This window comes from Pundamilia nyererei, unplaced genomic scaffold (genome assembly GCF_000239375.1).
Source record: "Pundamilia nyererei isolate P.nyererei 1_Seehausen unplaced genomic scaffold, PunNye1.0 scaffold00009, whole genome shotgun sequence".
NCBI lineage: Eukaryota > Metazoa > Chordata > Actinopteri > Cichliformes > Cichlidae > Pundamilia > Pundamilia nyererei.
The window spans coordinates 2,091,925-2,110,976 of record NW_005187410.1 but is presented as its reverse complement, the minus strand read 5'-3'; the positions used below and the strand labels follow the sequence as shown (position 1 = coordinate 2,110,976).

The following is a 19,052-nucleotide window of genomic DNA, read 5'->3' as shown; positions in this document are numbered from 1 at the left end:
AAAAAAAAAAACTAAACTAAACAAAACTTCAGTCTGAGAACTCAATAACAAACATTTCTTCACCAGCCTCTATAATTTCACCTCCTCTCCTCAGCAGCCTGTAATTTCCTCCCTCTCCTGGGTCAAACACAGGCTCTCTGTAGCTCGCTATTTAACGAGATTGTGCACTTGGTTACATAATGACGGCGAATAAGAGCACTAACCTCACCTATACCTGCCGTGTGACTCCCGCCGCTTAAAACCACGTCTGTGAGGAAGCCACAGGTGAAGGTGGTAAAGCTGCTGAGGACCGGGAGCCGATTTGTGGCTTTGATTTCATTCATAAACACTTTCAGGACCAGTCGTCGCGTTAGACAGCAGTTCAGTGACAGCTGCCCCGGTCGGCACATTACAGCCTCATCACCCCACCAACAAACCAACAGACCGGAGCGTTTCTCTTCACCCTCTTCACACATTAACCTCCTCTCGGTAAATGTCCCACACACAACCCGGTTTCTTACCCTTCGGCGCTTCTCCGTCCCTCACACAGGTCCGCCTGTCGTCTCCGGGTCCATCTATTTACTGTCCACACAGAATGGTACGGTCTAGTCTTGTGAGCGTCACACGTCACTTCCGGAGCCTCTATAACCCGTGCACCTGTAAAGCTGTTCACGTGGTCAAAGATCGTCTATGTAGTGCGTGACAGCACAGGAACGTGAGTTTCTAATAGCACTGAAGGTAAAATATATGAATACATTTTTAAAAGTTCTGCTTTGTAATTACATCATAGCGGAAGACCACAAGCTGATTCATGTTACATGTGAATTTCTTTCTAAGTTTCTTTCTAGATAGATTATTGATCCATCTGTGATTATCTTGATAACTGAACTGTCATAATGCTTTAATTCTGTGCTGTACATTTGCAGTTTGGCACACAAAATAATAAAATTTTAATTTTCACATACAAAAATACAAATTTATGTAACGTGCATATTCTTATCAAGGTCTACCCTGATCAGAATATTTTGATCAAGGTATAGTACTGGCTTTATTTATGTATTTATTTTTCTATGCTTATCGTTCTGTTTGTTTAATTTAGTTGCTTTTTATTCTTGATAGACACTTTAATGATTCTGCAAGAGATATAACTGTGCTACAGGATCTTCATAAAGAGTAATAATAAAATGAGTGTAATCTACAATGAACACAAAATGGTTAAAGGTATCACAGGCTCATATTTATGGTATTATTATGTGAGGTGGTGAAATATTTTATATACAGTATGTACATATACACACTTATACAAAAGTTAAAGAAAAACAGCAAGACTGAGATTGTGCAAAAGAGAATTCTAGCAGATATACTGTAGATGCCATAAATAAATGCTAATTAATTGTTTAATTATTATTAATTAAAGAACGACACTGTGTAGGTCTTCATTGTCTTAAGGCTAACAAGAACAACACTATGCACTAGCTAACACACTTAAAGTACTTTTGTTTTTAAGTGTTGTGTATCAATGTTGACTGATTGAGGTATTTGCACTCCAAGTGTTTCCATTTCTGGTATTTTATACTTCTGTGCCATCACACTTTCACTTACTTTCATTCATTACCTGTCTGGGAACCTGAACACGGTTGAACTGAACTGTTTATTTAAAAGAAAATGTTGTGCCTTCTTACATCTATTTGACCACTTTACATTTCAGGTCAACATTTTCACGTGTCAGACATGATCTGTTCATAAAATCTAATTTTTATTTTCTGCTGAATTAACATGGAGTCGGGTAATCAGTTCAGTTTTATTCAACAGTATGCACCATGCAGTATTGATGTTGTTCATAATTTGTACAGATTGAGATGAATTAAATCATATAATTTACACACAGTTGATCTGGAGCTTTGAATGCTTTTCCAAAGTTGAATTTGCTCAAATTAAAGATGTGAGCATAAAAGATGTTTGACATACAAACTACATCACCCTTTGAGACTAACTTAATTTTCTATGACATACTATAAACAGTTTTTACTCCCTAAGACTTTCTTGATTGCCCCCACTTCATTACACAAAGTAAACCAATAACATCTGCTGTAAATCAGATTTCAATTTAAAAACTGGCAGTAATTTCCTGAAGGAATGGCTCATGTGTTCTTTAATTTTAAGGCTATCGCTTCAGTGCTTCTTTTTCTCTCTTAAGGCTCAATAATTGAGTATATTTCACACAGCATGGTAAATATTTACACCTGTGCAAAGGTGTAACTTTCCACAGGGCAGCTCAAGGGCCCAGAAGCTATGAGGGGACCCTTCAATGTGCACTAGAGGAGTCAGAGAAAAGCCTTAATTTCATTTTACCATAAAAATGATTGAAAAATATAAACAGTGTTGGTATGATAAACACAAAGCAATAGAAAAAGATGTATAAAATATGATGAGCATAACATGTCATTTTATTGGTTTAAAATAACTTGGGGCCTGTCAACATACACACCCAAGTTATTCTACGTTTAGTTTTTATTGTTTTTGTATTCATTGTGACTTTTGTTTGTAGTTCAGTTTAGTTTCAGTTTGCTTGTTTTGGTTTAGTCTTATTAGTTTCAGCATTAGGTTCTATTCTTTTGAAGGGTTATTGTATTCGAGGGCGTATGTAGGTGTTACAATAAGGAAGCAGAGCTTTCTGAAAGCAGCTGACTTAAAGTCTTGTAACAAACTGCCTCACCAGGCAGATTATGATAACAAACGTTACCAAAGATTAAAACTAAGTTTATTTCCGGTTTTTATTTTACTTCATTTTTCCAAATTCACAAATCATTTCAGTTATTTTTAATCCCCCTCAAAAATCTAGTTTCTATTCTTGTTCTATTGAACTAAAATGTTTTTTTATATATAGCTTTAGTTAACTGTAACAACCTTTGTACAGACTAACAGTGACTCTGTGAGGACAGTTGTTTTTTGCTCCAGAGTGGGAACTCTTCATTTTGTTTTGTTTTTTTTGTCTCTCTTTGACGTTGTGGCTAAAAATAGCGTCCGTGCGCTGCCGGGAGGTGGAGATACAAATAATAACAACTGAGAGAGAGAGGGAGGGAGGCCGGGACTCTGGCGCCTGCTCGGCGCACACAGTTCAACTTTCAGGTCATAAAGTCACAACAAATCCACGCGGTTTAGAAGTTACTGCTCTTTCAAGCACACACAGACACAATCGGGATGATTTGTGATCATTTCGTGCCGGGACAGGTGATCGATTGGGCAGCCGGGGGAGGGAGTGAAACCGATACTGCGTAGTCTGGCCACCTCTGGCTGCACCAATGAGAGCCCGCGGAGGCTGCTCCGAAACTAGCGCAGCGCTGCATGCTTGGCAGGTGGACAAAAGCTGAGCTCAGGGCAGAAAAGTGTTTCACAAGCTTCTCTGTTTTTAAACAGGACGGGAGAGAGTGCAACACGCAAACAAACTCAGGGAAACGGAGATAGATAGTGATATCAGCGAGAAAGCAAGCAGCAGTGCCACAAAGTCAAACTGCTTCAATACAAGTGAATTTTAAAAAAAAATTAATCGAGTAAAATATATCCAAATTAAATAAAGGTGAATCAAGGCAATCTAAAAAATGTAGATTAATATTTAATTTCACCAAGTTGTAACATGATTATTATTATTACTGATGATTGTCTTGTGTGTTATAAAAGAATAAGCTCTATAACTGCTACATACTAATAGACAACTGTAAGTTAAAGCACCCTGTGCGCCATTAGTGAACTCTGTTCACTTAAAAGAGATCTGTTCCACTTTTTCTGTCACACATATACTGTAACAATGGCTCATATCAAACATCACTGAAGTTTCTAATAATGAGGCCACTATATGTTCAAGTAATCCCTGTAATCTGAGTGCTTGTTTTTATAATATTCTTGGCTCTGTAAGTCATCACTGAGTACATATCCCCAATATGGTATGAGCACAGAAAGGGGAGAGTCTAAAGGGCTGCATAGTCAGGAAAAGATAAATAAGGATTATTTTGAGCTGTGAATCATGCAAAGCTACTCTAGTAGAATTGAAATTTAAAAAAACATAGAGAGCTGGAAATGAACATAACTAGTCCCCTTTAATTATTCCTCCAATTTCTTATCCAGGTTCAGGTTGCAGGGGGTCTTAGCAGAGAGGCCCAGCTGATCCAGCTGTCCGGGGCCTCCTCCCAGTAAGACATGCCTGAAACACCTCACCTAGACCACCCAGACCACCTCAGCTGGCTCCTTTCAGTGTGGAGGAGTAGCCACTCTTCTCTGAATGTTAATATTTGATTGTTTTTAGTGAGCAGCAGTTAACAGTGTAGGTTCAACATTCATTTCATAGTCAGCAGCAGCACAATGTAGATTATGGCTTTCAGTGCAACACAATTAATCGACATATTTAAAGAAAAGGCAGCAGTGACGGGGAGATGTAGAGGCACATTTACAGCCGCAGCGTCGTGAATGTCAGAACTTCCTGTTGTGCAGCGCAGCAGCCAGCCGCAGCGACTCTCTTTGGTTTGAGCTAAGTGTGGCTTTGCTGCTCACCTCCTGCCACTGAAGAGCACCGTTACTGCTCAGCACCTAAAAAGCAACAGATAATAACATGTAAATGCAGAAAGGAGGAAATGTAAAACAGTCGGCCAGCCAATTTATTCTTCACGCTGTAAAACACTCGATGTTACCGTGTTGTTGATGTCCACCATCACCTGGCTTTTTCTATCCAGGTGAATGTTTAGGACAGTCATTTCCATCCAGGCGTTATCCGTGTTCCTGCAGTCATCCACATAACCCTCAAACACCTAAAAACCAAACAACCACGTCCATCAACAAATTAATCGATATCGTATTAATGTACAGTTTCAGCCCTGGCAGGATGCTCCCCTTCTCTCTTGAATGATTCAAACATTTCTCAGCTCAGGAAAATAAGTAACTTGTCTTTGATGTTTACATTTTTTATTTTATAATGTAATATTTAATCGAATGCTTTCTATTGTATCACTAAATTTACTAACCAGTGTTTATATCAAAGACAAACAGAGGGCCTGTTCTTCCTGCTCTCTCAAAATGCTATCAGTGACAGCTGTTGACATGTTCTTCTATCGAAAGCTGTCGTGCTTTACAGCTGTTCTTTGTTTTCATTGCTCCTGCAGCTACTTTAAAGCTTTACCACCACAGTGCTGCACAGACTTACCTTTGTTCCCTCTGACAGTTTTGCGTTGATCTTTTCATACAGCTTTTTTCCCATCGTTTTTTTAAGAGTTGGTGGCAGTTTATCAGCAGAATCAACAGGGCCCTGAAGGTTTTAAAGCCACAGTGTGATTGAACAGTTCAAAAAAATGTATAAACCACATTAAATGGACACAGACTGGAACTCACTCCAGGTAAAGATAAAGTTCTTCGACTCTCGTCAAAAACTGCCAGGTACTCCAGAACTGACTTCTCGCTGTCTCGCCAGCTAAAAATAAGTGGAAAGTCTCAGATATTTCTGCGCAAAACAACCTTTTTAAAACCTCTGCAGGGGCATTGAGATGACCTACCGTGTAATCACAAGCTCTACACTGAGGTTTGGACCCAGGCGGCTCAGTGCCCCACGCCCACTGATGCCCGTCCTCCCCCCTGGGTTTCTGAGATGACAAGCTCCTTATCAGACATCAAGACACGCTTTTGAGGTTACTATAAGTAATACTGAATAGGGTCTATATCTGTTCTTGTGTCATACCTGTAATTAGCTAAGGCTTCTGGTTCTGATCTGCAGGGAGAAACAATAGATGAAGAGCGTACAGAGATTGGAGGAGGCGGTCTTGTAATTACACAATAAAGTCAAAGTTAGGCCAGAAAGCTTATTTACTGTGTTCAAATAGATTCGACCTGAAAACTGGTAATTCACTTGTCACCGAGGCCCATTCATTGCCTGCTAATTAATGTTTTTATGGGTATAATATGCAGGTTAAAAACACAATGTGTATACTCACGCAAAATAATCCCTTTCAATGATTACTTATAACTTACTGGAAGAGTGTTGCTTTCTAGACATGTGAAAAACAGACTCTACGCTGTCCTCAAATAAAACGCTAGTGAAAACAGGAAAGTATGGCTTCACACACCCATCCACATGGTCTTCGCTGTCGTCAGAGGTATAATTAGTTGGTTTGTATGAGCTGAAACTGACCTGGGAAAAAAAGGAGATAAAAACCACCAGAATTATTGGACAATTTATCAGTTCAGTGACTTTCTGAGGAGTGGCAACTGGTGACTTTGTGGTGGAAAAAAATAATATTTAATAATATTTAAATATATAATAAGTACCTCCCAGGGCACCTTCTCCTCAGGCACAGGGAAGCGCGTGAGTTTGCTGTTTGGGTAGGAAAACTGACGGGAATTCACATGGAAACCGCTTCCTTTCTCTGATGTATTCCTGAAAGAATCTGGGGTCTCATCTACGCCAGCTGGAGCTGCAGGTAACCACAAAAATGTTCGCAAACAGCAGCAGATTTAGAATATTTATCAAACATAAAACTGTGACATGTAAATAGTGAATTAAATTTGGTACTGACTCCGTGACTGTGTGTCTTTTGAGGGCAGACCCTGAGATTTCAGACTATCCATAATCCACTGCAGGGCTTTAGTAGACTGGCTGACCTGATGAGACAAAGGAACGTGGATCAACTACTTCTGTTAGCTGCTTAGATCAAGGACGTCAAAGTAATTTTACACGTATAGCTAAGTTTGATCTTAAGTGGGTCAGAGCAGTGAAACTCCTCTTTCTGTCAGTGTAAAGTGTAACTGCACGTTTAACCTCCGAGATAGAGATTTTTTTTGTTTAACTGTGAACCCACTGTAAAAAGTACACATTTCTGCATTAGATAGTGAAGAAAACAGGAATCTTATGCCACTTAATTGGTTATTTGCTACTTTATGACTTTGGTGTAGTATGAATGGAAATGGGGGAGGTGTTTATCAGTAGGAAAAGCCATAAAATGTATTAAAAACGCAGTTCAAAGTCTAAAATTCACACCCCTGACACACAAGAGCGTGCCACAAAAAGCGTGCCGTGTCTTTAGTGCCTCAGGTCACCCTCCATTAGCATATCGTGACATATTACAGACACAGGTGCAACATTAGTGCCAACCAAAAGAAATCAGGCCACAACCTGCTCTTCAAGTTGAGTCAGTCTTTTCAGCATGGCAGCAGCGCTCGTTTCCCCATTTCTCTCCAGCAGATCAGTTATGATGTTAACCCTGCAGAAACAAGTGTCAGTTTGAAAATTACTTAAAGAAAATCATCAGTCTTTACAATAAAACAAACAGGAAATTATTATATTACTTTTTTTTAATAACAGAGTGATTTCAATAATTTTTATGTAAATATTGTTTGGTGAAGCAGCCACATCCAAGTCCTTGGACAGAAAATATCTCAAATTACCCTAAATCTATCCAACTGTGTGTGATACATAAGGTGATTATGCATGCAAATTGGTCCTTTGGTCTCTAAAAGCTCATTAAAAAAAAGAACGTGCAATCACATTTTGGCTGGACTGCTCACTCCGTTTTATGGAAACTGGTGTGATGATGCATAGACAGCACACATACAGCGACTTTCGGCTACATTACTGTGAGATTACTTCTGGGCTGTGTCCAGGATGCGTCTCTCCGTGCTCTGGCTCTGCTCCTGCCGTGCAGACACCAAGTATCTGTCTTTCATCAAGGACTCCCAGGTCAGCAGCTCCTCATCCTCTGTCGGGTTGAGCTCATTCTCTGAAAAACAGCATCACATGCTTTGAATCACTGCATAACCTAATTCTGCACATCCATGCGGACAGAAAACCCTGCACAACAGATAAACTGGGAGTGAGTTAAACAGAAAGAGCAAATACTAGCTGCTCAGCGACCTTTTCTTTTCAGTTCATGTTCAGTTTGGGGTTTTTTTTTCTTCTGTATTTTATAGTTATAATAATCTTTTTAAAACACAAATTAGGTTTTTGTTTAAAGCACTGTCAGGGTCTGCAGATGACCTCTGAATACATTAAACTTTCACTGCCACGTTCTCAACAGCACCAAAAACAGGTAAAAATCTGTTGACCATGAGCAGAGGCAGAGGAGATCATCTGCATTAATGAGATAAATAAAGGGTCATACTCTGGTTACAGTAACATGGGGATAAACTGATCCATCTCCATGGCAACCGGGCAAACTTCACCTGCTGACGAACACCATGAGATGTGGCTAAAAGCTCTGAAACTTGTGTTTAGATCTAGTTTTGAAAACGGAAGCCTTCACCTGCATTTGAGATACTTGTTTTGATGTGACCTAAATGTGGGATTTCAGTCATGTGATCTGGTTTTGCTCACATGACTGACCTGCTTTTGGAGCCATACTCACTCCACTGGTCACTCAAGAAACAGTTTTATGTGACAGAAAATACAATATTAGATCTTTTGATCTTGTTATTTCATAGTTTTAGTTACAGTTAGTTAAACGTCACCTGTAGATGTCAGTAGATTGCAATCAACTGAGTTCTATTTTCTAAACTCTCCCAATTTAGGTGCATAATTCTAGATAAGTTGGTATTGGACTTGGACACTTAGCAAATCAGCTAAGTGTCCAAGTCCAATATTCTCACGATGTGAGAATATGGTCAAACTGTTCATCAGAGGGAAAGTGGGATCTTTAGGACACTTGAGCCTGACATTAGATGGAGTGATGCCAGAGTAAAAGCAGCTGTTGTTTAGCCAACTCACTGTCTGCTGTACAGAGATGCGAGGGTTGCATGGCTAATCTGCTGATATGTTTTTGTGTGCTAGAGCAATGACTTCAGTTCAGGAGATGAAGCTTGAGGTGATGAGGAAGAGGATGACCTTTTTAAAAAGATCCCATCTCTTTCCTTAGCGTTTTCACCATACATAGGTATAGCTACCATCTTTCATACCTTGAGTCTGAAGTTGCAGGCACAAATTTAAATCTGCCTTCGTGGCATGTGAACGCCTACAAGTTCTCTTCTTCTTCACCTTTGGGGTACCCTGTATGTGGGTGGTCTGTAGCCATGTACATAAATAATGAAGCATTTTTAATTACACAAAAGTCTGCAAAGGTGTGGATAAACACTTCAGCACTTACTGAACTCTTTGTATATTTTGGGGGGCCTCCGCAGCACCATGCTTCTGATGAAGAGGTAGATATGACTGAGGATGATGAAAGGAGGAGGGGCAGCAGGTCGACTGTGGTACTCCTTAATTAACTCGTATCTTTGAAACTTCCATATTTTGTCTGTGTTGTCCTGGACTTCCTCAAATGTAAAGCTGTGCGGGACGATAACACGAAACATAAGGAAGTTTAAAAATAAAAAAAAGGCGAGGGCTCATCATCATCATCATTAAAACAGTAAGATGACAGAAAAGCTCATACACTTTGATGACAAGGAGGACTCACTTGAAAATTGCTATTAAGAGGTTGAGCAGCAGTATGTTGGCAAAGAGCAAATAAACACAAAGCATGATGATGGTGAGCCATTCAGGAAAGACCGGGCTCTGGTTTTCGTTCAACACGGGACATTTAGGCTTCAGGGGATCTGTAGCATTCACGCTGCAAGAGTTCATGTCAAACTCAGTGTCTGCAGGAAGAAAAATGACATCCTCATTAGTGATGAGCAAAGTTGAAGCCTTTGGAGGAGAATAAATATGTGTAACAAAATACTGAAACAAATTATTACAGCTAAAATTAAAAAAAAAAAAAAAAGTAAAGTATAAGATTCTCAAAATCCACTCACTATCAATATTTTTGGGAAACTGGCCAAATATGATGAGGTATGGCTCGTAAAGCACCCCACGGATGATCCAATCCAGACGATTTTCATTGTGGATGAGGATGCCTTGTTTGGCGACACCATAAGCCACCACCCAGATACTCAGGAGGAACATGAAGAAGAACATGTCCATCATCTGGAGGATAGAAAGGCACCAATCACAAGCAAGAAACACTCAGAAATTGACACATTTAGAAACACGGTTGCAAACTCTGACATCTCATGTATGCTTAGGGAGTAAATAAAGTGTAGCTGAACACAAAGTTGAGGTCTGACTGACTGAAATAAGTGTGGTAACAAAATGATCCAAGTGTTCAAAACACCTTTTTGAAACACAAGGACTACATTTCATCTGCAGACTATGATCGAGGCTCGGTGAGGTAGAAGCCTCTTATTGTATTAGGTAAGCGTGTTTTTTTGGTGTAGCCATAAAACCTCAGGTCAGCATGCTTTGTATTTGTTCTGTAAACCCCTCACCATCTTTCTGACTATGATGATTTTGGGTCCGAGGGTTCGGCTGATCGTGAAGATGGCCATGAGACGGAGGCAGAAGACCACAAAATCGATGCAGAGGATGATTTTACCCAGATAAAACAGCTCGGTTGTCAGCCTGAAGTAGGAAAAGCTTGGTGATTCATAGATAATGCAGTGGGTGGATTGATTTCCACAGACTGTCTTAGAGAGCAAAAACCCACCTAAATGCAAGGCCGATAAGGAACAGGACGATGGAGAGGACATCTAAAATATTCCAAAACTCATTGATGTACATCTTGGCTTTCTTACGAAACCCAAAACCATCTGGATCATGAAAGAGCTGAAAGAGAAAAGAGAATTAGACATAAGAGGATTTTATATTACTTAGCATTCGACATACAATCACCTATCATTTAAATTATTTTGATTACTTTCTAATCAATAAATAAATCATTAAAGGATAAAGAAGCCTTTGAAATGAAAACAACAAAAAAAGACAGAAAAAGGGAGTTACTCAGGGACAGGATTTAGGTAGGTAAACAAATTGACTGCCCTCTGTACATCAAGGGGAACTGTGTTAAAATGGGTCACACCCAGAAATCCTCTGGAGACCTTTCCTGCCAGCACCATGTGGGTTATTAAGAAGGTACAACGGCGACTACAACTGCTGGAGCCTACAAGCTGCAGGCCTTGCCTTTTAAGCTCCTCTGCTTAGAACGTAATGGCATATTGTATCTCTGAGTAACAGATCACAGAGCTCCTCAGTGGGTCATCAACACAGCACAGAAAACCATGGATTGCTGTTTACCCTCCCACTGCCAGCTCCTGTCACCTCTTAGGGCTGCACACTTGCTATAATTCCTCACATCCAGGACGCCACCTGTTTGACCTGCTACCCTCTGGATGGAGCGGGACCTTCAGAGCATTTTAAGGACTCAAAGACAGTTCGTTCCCAGGGCCATTTACACAGTGAATTTCAGCTAGGAGTAAATGTCTGTTTACAGGCTATATAATGACTGCCTTTTAGGGAAATGACTACTAAAGGTAATTACTTTCAAAGATAATTATATTCATTCTGGTGCAATAATTACTCTCACTGGTGAAACAATGTCATTCATACTACCCCAGAGATTACCCTGATGTAATTTTATATTTATTTATTTGTGTAATGCTTCCTTTTCAGGCGCATGCTTATTCTTTTCTGTCCTACTTTAAATGCATTCGTTTTTGCTGCATTTGTTACAATTACAAAGGTTTTCTATTCTCTGTGGTGTTGCTCTGTTACACTGCTCCCTCCTCTAAAAGAAGAAGGGTACTCACCATTTCTTACTGCTGACCTTTTAGACATTTGAGCCTCTAAAGGTGAATGGGGCCACTGTTTGTGTTGAAAAATTTCTCTCTACAATACAGTACAGTGCACACAAAGAGAAAAAAAAGGCTATTTGTTTGTTGTTTTGTATCATTTGTGGGTCTGAGCCACAGTTTCTCACCTGTCTGATCTCCTCACACACCAACGAGAGCAGCCAGATGTAGAGCAGCAGCTCGCCAGCAGAGGGCGTGCTCTGGAAATCGATCATCAGCACCACAGCAAACAGGAAGAGGAAGGCAAAATAAAATACAATGTTCCAGTAAAATTTAACCTGTGGGGAGGTGTACAGGTACATCAGCCTGGACCAGCAGCCCAGAGGCTTCATGGGCTTCAAGCTGTGGACAGAAAGATCACTGCAGTTAGAGAGACAATGCCATGTTTTCATGTATCCACTGTTTATTCAACTTCAAATGACATTTAAGGTCATGCAGCGATGAGGGTTGATATTTGCATTAAGGAACAAGTATGTACATACGGGCCACAACCATTTCTTCTAAGTGTGCTTCCTGTCAGGGTCTCCACTGTCTTCATCTCCTCGTCTTTCGCAGTTTCTCTCTGGATGATTTCATCATGTCTGTGGAAAAGTTACACTTTTGACCACAGCTGAAACTCAATCAGGTATTACTATTAAAAAGAATACAAGCAGAAAGTTAAATTGGGGCATTGTTTAATTAACAATGTCAAAAACCCTCCAAACAAAGGCATTTGAAACCATTAATCACATTCGTCAATAATGAATCGTAGTTTAAATGTGTGGCACCTAGCATTATGAACATTGTTCAGCATATTATGAAGAATACGCATTGCTCTATAATTCATAACAACTATCTCAATGAAAGTTAAAATCTAAAACGATAAATAATCCATCCATTTCTTCCTTTGGGTCACGGGGGGCCTAAGCAGACAAGTCTACACCTCCCTCTCTCCAAGCCACCTCCTCCAGGTTATCCAGGGGAACACAGTGGCCAACCGAGTGTGTCCAAGGTCTACCCAAGGGCCTCCTCAGAGTAGGACATGCCCGGGAGGCGACCGCCCCAACTGGCTCCTTTCAACATTGAGGAGTAGCGGCTCTACTCTGAGTACCTCCTGAATGACTCCTCAACCTATTTCTAAAGAAGAAAGCTAATTTCCACCACTTGTATCTGTGATTTTAAAAAATAAGTAACAATAACAGGCTTAAAAAGGAGGTTAGGCATAACATTTAGGACACAACAATTTTCCAGTTTTTGGCATCAATTGAGACGTTAACAATTAGATTAAAGTACAAGTACATCTAGTACCGACAGTAGTAACAATTAGTCACACACATCCTTACATTACACCAGATGTAATAATCTCCACTTAGTCACTGTGTAAACTGTCACGTTTCTCTCGGTGAACTTCTGTTTAGCATCCATGGTGTTATTGTCAGATTTTCCTCCTATGGGTTTTTGGATGTTAACTATTGTTTGGCCATATAGCTAATCTCTGTAAGGGAAACTTCCAGCAAAATACACATCTAAATCTTGGAAAGTGACTTCATTTTTTCCCCTGAATGCACTGATGAAAGCTTTATCTGCATTTCCCCTCCTTTATCCTTCTTATTTGCTTTAAAAATTCATCCACACATGGCAGCAATTCCATGGTGTATGGAAGATGAATCAGGAGTCATTTTAGATGACACAGTTGTAGATATGTGTTGTACGGTATATTTAGTCAGTTTCTGTCAAATGAAAACAAGTGAGAGTTGTCTGTGCCTGGACATTACATTGGTGGCTTACTGTATATTTATGTATTTGTGTATGTTTAAAATTAAGTTAAAGTAAAACTTTTAATATGTATGTATTGTGACAAAGTGGTAGGCTTGAACTTATTTACCACTTGTGCCTTAAACATATTGATTTATCCCATGTTATTTTACAGTTGGCCATATTGCTTTAGTTTAGACATTGCTGGTGTAACTTTGCTCTACATACTCTCCTGGGTTTGTTTGTGGTAGCGTTATGTTACAGTTTACATCCATGCATATGCTTTTAAAGCAAATACTACTTAACCATCAGGTGGTTTGAATTTTTTTTTCTGCCGTAGGCAGAATGACACGGTAAATTATGTTTGCTTTTGTTGCTTTGGTTATAATTACCTTTGTTTGTCCCTTTGTTCTGGTCATACAGCCAAAACAGGTGTGTGGGAGGGGCCGAACTGGCACTTCCTTTTTATATAAGGTCATAAGGTCATTGATTGCATCATTGGGTACAACCAAATGAAGGGTTTTTCCTTTTGTATAGTAATGTTTATTTTCTTCAGGGTTGTTTTAAGATGGTAGAATGGAGATGCCAGGGAAAAAAAATGTGACCAGTGTTGCAGTGATGCAGTCTATTTATCACTTTCCTTACCACTTGCTCTAACCTACTTCACACACATCTGTACAGTAGCATGGCATTATCCATTATTAGGCAGAAAAGCCTTTTGTGTGTGGTCTAAAGCCAGCCCATCCAACTCCCTAGTAGTCATTTACATATGCTATGCTTCCTTTCTTCACTTGGGAAGAATTTATTTATCTTATCTCTATTTTGCTCCATTCTGTTTGCCAGTGTTAATAAAAACACATATAAACACAGTATCACTGTACAAGCCATTGTACCCCTTAGCTGGCTGGCAGGTCTCACCTGAAACACAGAAAGCCAGTGAAGATAAGAGGGAAAAACACCATGCAGATCAGCACTCTCCACACAGGGTTCTCTACTGAAAGCTTACCACACCAGATCTGAGTCAGCAGAGCCTGAAAGACACGTTTACACAGACTGCATTATAATGCAGCACCAAGAAAAAGTTTGAAATTAAATTGAGCGATTTCTTAATTTTGTAACTTTAATTGATCTACTCAACATTGTGATGTATAACACACTGGCAATCCCCTCTGGAAAAATCTAAAATTTCCTCTACCTGAACACCAGACTGAGCTATGACGTTTTTGTCATCTGCCTCGAGCGCCAGCCGCAGGCATGTCGTTCTGCCCCACAAGTGTGACATGCGAACCAGCAGTTTCTTAGCGCGCGACTCGTCACTGTTGTGGCACTCGGTGAAGACACCTGGGACACACATATACGCAGCCTGAGGATAAATTCAAGCTCCGTAACAATCACGGTCAATTCAGCCATGTTATGATATGTGTTATACCAATGGCATGTTTCTCATAGTGATTGGCGAGTTCTCGCATTTCTTCTGCATCATCTGCATCGCTTCCTTCTCGTGCCATTTTCTTCAGGATCTTACTGGCAGCCAGAGCAGCAGACATACAATCCCTACACTGTTAGTACACAGATACAGAAAGATGTGAGGTCATAAACACGCCACGCAAGCAGCTATGGTTGAAGTTTCCAGAAGTGCTTTCGTCACCTGCTCCCAGGCAATTTCAGCCAGTTCCTTGTTATTCTGGACGACAGCCCAAAGGAAAAGGTCTGTGCCCGGGTCCCTCTGTGTTTCAGGACTGTCCTCCCTGAGCTGAGCTTGGGAACTTGTCTGACTTTTAGACGGCTAAAAAGAAAGTGAAGGAGTCTGTTATTATTATATGATTAATGTTCACAATGCCAGGATTTCTGATATAGTGATACCCTAAAACAGCATATTCAGTCTAAATACTTTGTATATTTTCTGAATATTTTACTCCTACTAACATCTATTTCCATAAAATAAGCTTTCTCAAATTATAAAAAATAAAATTGGGTAAGATACAACACATGATTAATTGGCAAAAAGACAGATTCGGTGTTTCAAACAAAAAAACAGAGTGGATGAACTAACTCACTGGCAGTGACGTTTCATCCATGGACATGTTTAACTGGTCTGTGGTGGTGGAGGGAGGATAGAGGGGCTGGGTGAACTTCCCCAGCAAGTGGCGCACCTCATCAGAGACATAAGTTAGGGAGATCTTTTCGCCTTGCTCCCTGCAAGCTCGAGTTCTGATGCCGAAAGCTTGCCTCCCGCTGCGTCGAGCACTGTGGATCCGCTTAGCCAGCTTGCGCAGAAAGAAGCAGCTGGGCAGCTGTGTGTAGAGCTCACACAGAGTTTCCTCCTCCTGCAGGAAATCCCTCAGACTCACACCGTTCTCCAGCAACAGACTCACAAACTGAGGCTTGTTGCCAGCCAGGGCTGAGAACATGGCCCAGTGGAGGTCGTTGGACTAGAAGCAGGAAAAAAATCAGAACAACATCATCAGAATTTTTGTTGTTTTTTTGTCTAGTATCATTGTTTTAGAAACAAAGGATGGTGTGATGGCAAAGTTCAACATGGAGACAATAATATGAATGGAAAAGCAGACTGCTATTTCTTTCTAGACCTCTTCTCTGCTACTCGTAAAACCTTTATAATATGATGCATGCTGCTGCTGAATCAGCTGACTTTATGGTGTTATGGTGGCAAGAAGGCTTTCTGTATTGATAATATGGGCTGGGTTTACCTTTGGAACCAGTTTCGAACACAGCAAACTCTCCCTATAGTTAAACCTATATGTATGTCAATTATTTACAGTTTTTCACTTCTCCAGTGAAAATGGCATGTGTGGCCAGTCTGGCACCTGATAGGCTCACATAATTACCTATTTCAGTTTTCCCATTCAATAAATTTATCTTACTAATACAAACCAGGATTTCAATGCTTTTCAATCACAAAGCCTGTGCTGTAAAGGTCATGATTTTTCTCTTTCATTTCAATTCCCTTTTCCCCCTAACATCAGAAATCAGACTAAGCAGTCACACAAGAGGTGGGTATCAACTAAATAAGGCAACCCAGAGTTTCCCAGTCTAGCTATGAGTTTGTTTGCACAAAAGGGAAGCATGTAACCAATCAGAAACATGGACAGCTTTACTAGCAACAGAGTGATATACTTTACAAAGAAGGTTAAATGTTAGAGAAAAGACTGGAAAAGCAGTGTGCATGAAGTCCAAGAAAAGTGTGTAAACTGAAAGAAAGTAAGTAGAGAAGAAATATAAAAACGTTAATTTATTATTTTATTTTTACATAATTCAAACAGAATTACATTTTAGAATAACATCACAGGTGCAAGGCTTAGGTGCCTTGCCTTACAGAAGAATAAAATTCAGCATTACTTGCAGCCAGCAGGACAGAAGGAAGGGATAAAGTTATTTGGAGGAATTGATGTTTCTTATTGATGTTCAGCAGGAAATGGGGGAGAAAAAACACTATCTGGGTAACTGATCAGAGAGTGATGTTGGTTTTCTATTTAAAAGACAAACCCACCTTCCACTGGCTCTCCTCAGTGAAGATCTCAGTCTCAGCTATATCCACCCGGTTCCAGGTTATAGCCAGCTCCAGCTGCCTATTCCAGCATTCAACTTCCAGGAATTCACTGGATCTTGAGGCTGAAAGGAGAATTTACAGTGATTCGATTTATTTGTCTCTTTTCTCTCTAAAAAGCTCATCCACTGCTCGGTGCATTTTAGATAGTATCGGAGCGATTGTGGCTCAAGAGTTGGGAGTTCATCGGAAGGTTGCTGGTTCGAGCCCCGGCTCAGACAGTCTCGCTCGTTGTGTCCTTGGGCAAGACACTTCACCTACCGCCTACTGGTGTTAGCCAGAAGGGCCGATGGCGCGATATGGCAGCCTCGCTTCTGTCAGTCTGCCCCAGGGTGGCTGTGGCTACAACTGTAGCTTGCCTTCACCAGTGTGTGACTGGGTGTGTAAAGGGCCTTGGGGTCCCTAGGGGGGACTAGTAAAAGCGCTATACAAATACAGGCCATTTACTATTTGAATGTAAAAAGTTGTTTTTTTCATTTATCCAATGACTAATCTAATTGATTTTTAAATAAATTCTTAAACATCTGAGAATGATGTTTTTCCCCCAGCAAATCTTTTAAAAATATTTATATTACAACAAAAAGACAAGCAAGAGTCCAGTCTGACAAGATGGAAGCATGGACGTGTTTGGTTTATCATCAAAACCAAATATCAAACATAAACCAATTATTTTTCTATTATAGTGTTCTATTATAGTACAACTGGAAAATTTCCAGTTGTACTACCAGGACTGTAGTCATGTGACTATAATGGGAGACACTGGATGACCTACATTAGCTGAGATAGCAGAAAGGCGCCCAGATAATGTGGTTTAATTACCCAGATGGATGGAAAGTCTGGACAAAGCAGATAAACTAGAATGATGACTCATCACGGTCAAAAGATTAAGTGAATGTCCAGTGTGGTGGACTCACTTATGGTTTCAGTGCACTTTAGCTCAGATTTCTTTGCTAAGCTTGGTTTAAATGGGTTTCTTAGGTATTTTTTCAGAATATCATGAGGCGTTATTAGTCTGAAGGAAGCATGGCACATTTTTAAAGACATCAAGTGTAGTTTTCTCTCTGTAAAGATGGTATCAAAATATCTTCAACTGTGGGACATTTGATAGCACATTTATTTTTCTGACTGGAAATATTATACTTGCTAAGAGCCTGTTTGGCACTAAGCCAGTCCTTCTTCATACTTAATAGCGTGTGTTATGTTTGTAGGCTGTCTGGTTAGGATCCGGGCATTTGCTTCAAATCCATATTCTTACCTTTGAGTAGTGCTTGAAGAATGGCCACATCCAAATCCCCGCGATAGTCCTCGCTCACTCTGAACACTGTCAGCAGGTGTGACATCCTGATGATGTCCTGAATCTACAAATTCAATAAAGAAAAACGTTTAAATACTGGAACCACTGTTTCTTTGGCTCTGGCTCAGACATCTCTGGTGAGCACACAACAAACTTCGTGCAAATATTTTCATCTTTGATATTTAGTCATTTAGCTGCAGGAAACAGTTCTGCAGCTAAAACTGTGCTGTTCAACATATGTTACTGAAGATGCATGGTCATGAAGATGGTTATAGGTGGTGTCATCCTGACAAAGAAAAATGTGAACAGCAAATGTAATAGACCTAAATCTGACATAAGACAAGCAGACATGAAACACATGAAGGGAGAGGAGACTTAGACACAGGGGGGTGAGGACCCGAATATATATAAGAGCTATGTTAGTGGATAGGATTTATCAGGGAGAAAGTGAGCATTTTGTCCTCAAAGCTGATGTTAGAAACGGGAAAAATGGGCAAGCATAAGGATTTAAGCGAGCGTGAAAACACCAAAATTGTGATGGCTAGACAACTGAGTCAGAGCATCCCCTAAACTTTAGCCCTTATGTTGCATTTCTGAGCTGCAGTGGTCAGTATCTATCAAAAGCGATACAAGCTAGGAACAGCAAGCAACAGGGCTGTCAAGAATCACTGATGCATGTGGGGAGTGAGGGCTGGCTTGTGTGGTCTGATAAAACAAAACAAAAAAAACAGCTGTAGCTCAAATAGATAGGTGTCAAAATACACAGTACATTGCAGTTCATCCTGTGTGGGGCTGCATAGCCACAGACCAGTCAAAATACACAGTACATTGCAGTTCATCCTGTGT

General features: G+C 40.2%; 2 protein-coding genes across 2 annotated transcripts in view; both read right to left on the bottom strand.

Annotated features, from left to right (window-relative positions):
- The window catches only part of map3k13 (mitogen-activated protein kinase kinase kinase 13), a 38,137-nt gene extending 37,562 nt beyond the window's left edge, over positions 1-575 (bottom strand). Inside the window, exon 1 of the mRNA XM_005723333.1 lies at positions 501-575. The gene's annotated coding sequence lies outside the window, so the exon portion shown is untranslated. The remainder of the gene's footprint in view (positions 1-500) is intronic.
- Positions 576-2,535: 1,960 nt separating this feature from the next.
- The window catches only part of trpm2 (transient receptor potential cation channel, subfamily M, member 2), a 26,178-nt gene continuing 9,661 nt past the window's right edge, over positions 2,536-19,052 (bottom strand). Inside the window, exons 8-32 of the mRNA XM_005723331.1 lie at positions 18,168-18,270; positions 16,856-16,977; positions 15,405-15,779; positions 14,996-15,133; positions 14,777-14,906; positions 14,543-14,688; positions 14,266-14,378; positions 12,096-12,194; positions 11,742-11,955; positions 10,473-10,591; positions 10,255-10,387; positions 9,742-9,913; positions 9,405-9,585; positions 9,093-9,274; positions 7,601-7,733; positions 7,130-7,217; positions 6,534-6,618; positions 6,286-6,431; positions 6,084-6,148; positions 5,699-5,728; positions 5,517-5,603; positions 5,356-5,434; positions 5,171-5,272; positions 4,662-4,778; positions 2,536-4,560 (exon numbers count right to left, since the gene is read on the bottom strand). Of these exons, the coding sequence (XP_005723388.1) occupies positions 4,444-4,560; positions 4,662-4,778; positions 5,171-5,272; positions 5,356-5,434; positions 5,517-5,603; positions 5,699-5,728; positions 6,084-6,148; positions 6,286-6,431; positions 6,534-6,618; positions 7,130-7,217; positions 7,601-7,733; positions 9,093-9,274; positions 9,405-9,585; positions 9,742-9,913; positions 10,255-10,387; positions 10,473-10,591; positions 11,742-11,955; positions 12,096-12,194; positions 14,266-14,378; positions 14,543-14,688; positions 14,777-14,906; positions 14,996-15,133; positions 15,405-15,779; positions 16,856-16,977; positions 18,168-18,270 (3,276 nt within the window). The 3' untranslated portion in view covers positions 2,536-4,443. The remainder of the gene's footprint in view (positions 4,561-4,661; positions 4,779-5,170; positions 5,273-5,355; positions 5,435-5,516; positions 5,604-5,698; positions 5,729-6,083; positions 6,149-6,285; positions 6,432-6,533; positions 6,619-7,129; positions 7,218-7,600; positions 7,734-9,092; positions 9,275-9,404; positions 9,586-9,741; positions 9,914-10,254; positions 10,388-10,472; positions 10,592-11,741; positions 11,956-12,095; positions 12,195-14,265; positions 14,379-14,542; positions 14,689-14,776; positions 14,907-14,995; positions 15,134-15,404; positions 15,780-16,855; positions 16,978-18,167; positions 18,271-19,052) is intronic.